The sequence below is a fragment of the Octodon degus genome, unplaced genomic scaffold, assembly GCF_000260255.1.
Source record: "Octodon degus isolate 3935 unplaced genomic scaffold, OctDeg1.0 scaffold00049, whole genome shotgun sequence".
In the NCBI taxonomy this organism is placed as follows: domain Eukaryota; kingdom Metazoa; phylum Chordata; class Mammalia; order Rodentia; family Octodontidae; genus Octodon; species Octodon degus.
In genome coordinates, this window is record NW_004524625.1 from 12,319,277 (window position 1) to 12,322,211 (window position 2,935).

Below are 2,935 nucleotides of genomic sequence, written 5' to 3' on the forward strand. Positions count from 1 at the left end.
TGTGTGTGTGTGGCCAGCTCAGCGTGCCCTAACGGTGGGGCTGACACAGGGGATTGAACTGTGGTCCCTGGGCTTTGCCTAAGCAGGTGCTTTACACCACTGAGCTATCTTGCCAGCCCAGTACTCATAATATTAATTATGCTATTAACCATTTGCTTCCAATCTCAACTATGGGGGACCAGAAGCCTGCCTACCCACTGTGCCTCATTGTGCTTTTTTGTTCATAATGGCATATCTCATTGTATATTTTATGTATGTATGTATTTTTGGGGTACTGGGGCTTGAACTCAGGCCCTTGTGCTTGCCAGGCAAGCGTTCATTTTACTGAGCTATCTCCCTGGCCCCAAGACACTTTTTTTTTTTTTTTTTTTTTTTTTTTTTACTGGGGATTGAACTCAGGACTTTGTGCTTGCCAGGCAGGCACTTACGCCACTGAACTATCTCCCTGGCCCCAAGACATATTATAGGCAGCTAAGGTACATGGGAATGTCCTAGGTAGTCAGGGCCAGGCTCTCAGAAGCCCAGATACCTTGCAACTGTGAGTGAGACAGACCTTCCTGCTGCGGGCCAGATCTCAAGACAAAAGATTAAACAAATGCACACCTTTTCTAAAGATAAACATCCAGGATTGGTATTCTAAATAACCTCTATCCCCTCGAGGAAGCCAGGAAGTCATTAGCCCAACCCCTATAGGAAAAGCCCCCATTCTATATTCAAGCCTGCCTTCCAAGCTACTTGCTTCTCCATTTGGCCCGGGATTTACCTGAGCAATTGTTCTTGTAAGCTTACTGGTTGACCATCGTTTTGTCACACCTCATGCCCACCTAGAGAGTTTCCATGTTTTCTACCTTCGAGCTGCCTCACCTCATGGTTTTGCTTTATAAAGCCCCTAGAAAAGGGAGGGTCTTTGGCAGCCCACTTGGGTACCCTCTGTCCCTCTCCAGGACAGAAGCTTTCTTTCCCCCAATAAATATATTCTGCTCCTAACCTCTGTCGCTCCTAAATTCAGTCTTAGAGAACACAAACTCTGTCCAGGTATCTTTCAGGTTGGGAGTTTCATTCCCCTGTATTCACTCAAAGCATAGAAGCTGCTAATTTAAAATCTCAAAATATGTGAAGACATCTGAGGTTGAGTGAATAAGTTACACGTTAGGAAAGATACTAATAACAAATTTAGAAGACTCAAAGGTACAGAAAGAACGCTGGTAAATCTTGTATACTTTCAATGGTAGAACTAAAAATTGGCATTCGCTTTAAAACAGTAAGGACAATATCATAGTAAAGTAGCCTTTCTTTAGGTTGCCTCACGCTTACAAGTATAATAAATGAAATATTCTCTCCGCTGTTGCACAAATGCTGAGGGCACAATACTGGGATCACTACGGGGACAGACAAGCAGAGGCTTCCTTATGGCTGGAAATGGCGGAGCTTGGCATTGAGCTCTCTCTCCTGGTTTAAAAGACCCAGGGTGTGCTTTTTGAAGGCTTCTGACTGCAGCCTGAGTTCGTCGTAGGCATTCTGGATCCCGTCCACCCTGCGCTGCAGCTCTCGGACTCTCAGGCTGCCGTCCACAGCCGCGGCCTCTCGCTCAAACCGCTCTAGGGCCTGCCTCCGGGCCAGCTCGGCCGCCTCCAGCCTCTCCTCCAGCTGGCGGATCTCCGCCTGCTTGCTCTGAAGGCCCTTGCCCCTCTCCATGGACAGCTGGAGCAGCTCCTCCTTCTCCCGCGTGGCGGTCTGCAGCCTGGCCTGCAGCTCCTGGCTCAGCCTGCCGTGCGTCTCGCTGGCACTGGCCATCTGCTGCACAGCTTGCTGGTGCTGCTGCTGGAGACTCTGCAGCTGGCGGCGCAGCTGCTCCTCCTCCGCGGCGTGCGCGCAGGCCTGCTGGCTCTGCACCTCCAGCAGCGCTTTCTCGCGGGCCTGCGCCCGGCGGGCATCCTGGGCGCATCTCTCTTTCAGAGCCTCCAGCTCCTGGGCCAGGGCCTCGCTCTGCACGGTGAGCTGCACTACTGTGGCCTCCTTGTCTTTCAGAGCCTGGCTGAAGAGCGTGGTGTTCTCCAGCCTCAGCTTCTCGTTCTCCTCCCTCAGCTTGACGTTCTCACTCTTGTGCTCGTCCTTGAAGCGAATCATCAGCTCGTGGTTGGCTGCCAGGGTCTCAAAGCGCTCCTCCAGCTTCTGGGCGCGTCTGCTCTGCGCCTTCAGCCGCTCGGCCGCCTGCGCCCGCTTCTCCTCCAGCTCCTGGTTGACCAGCTCCAGGATCTGGCAGCGCTCCAGGGCGTCGTCCGACCTCCGCTTCAAGATGCAGATGAGCTGGGACTGCTCCTGGATGCGGGAGCGCAGCAGGGCTCTTTCGCTCTTCTCTTCCTCAGAAAGGCCCCGGAGGTTGGCCAGCGCTTCCCTCAGCCCATCCAGCTCCTTCAACTCCATCTCCGCTTCCTCGTGCGTCAGGCTGTCACCGTGCTGGTCCGGGGGCTCTTCGAGAGGCGGGGTGTCCATGGCGGGAGCCAGCCCTGCTCAGGCCTGGGCGGCCGCCCGCTCCCAGCCGACTCCGCAGTCTCCCCCCGATTTCCCCCCGATTTCTGAAGCGGTGGCTGGTTGCTAGGGACGCGGCCGCGGCAGGTGGCCTCTCCGACGAGCCTTGCGATTGGTGGACAGCCTCGAGCTTGCAGAGAAGTAACGGCGGGCGGGAGGGCCGGACCCTCCGCGAGGGTTGCTGCCGACCGATCCGCCGCCCGCCCCAGGGCAGGAAACCTGACTCCGCCCAAAATTCCTGGACCGGCCAATAAACCAAACTGCCATGACTTGCTCTTCAGCACTACTGTTTATATAAACGCACTTGGCTCTTCAGAAGAATGTACTTTTCAAGGCAGCAACAGTACACTTGGAGAGCGGAACTCTGCCCCTTAGCAGTTAGCCCCGGTCGGCTGTGTCCCCCCCC

General features: G+C 54.6%; 1 protein-coding gene across 1 annotated transcript; it reads right to left on the reverse strand.

Moving 5' to 3' along the window:
• Positions 1–983: 983 nt before the first annotated feature.
• Ccdc89 (coiled-coil domain containing 89) lies at positions 984–2,688 on the reverse strand. Its single transcript, XM_012515038.2, has one exon. The coding sequence runs from the start codon at positions 2,491–2,493 to the stop codon at positions 1,408–1,410; it is 1,086 nt and encodes a 361-aa protein (XP_012370492.1). The 5' UTR covers positions 2,494–2,688; the 3' UTR covers positions 984–1,407.
• Between the last annotated feature and the right edge of the window lie 247 nt (positions 2,689–2,935).

What these genes read in the sequence shown, in the direction of transcription:
- Ccdc89 (XM_012515038.2), bottom strand. Translation starts at nt 2,493, where the DNA reads ATGGACACCCCGCCTCTCGAAGAGCCCCCGGACCAGCACGGTGACAGC.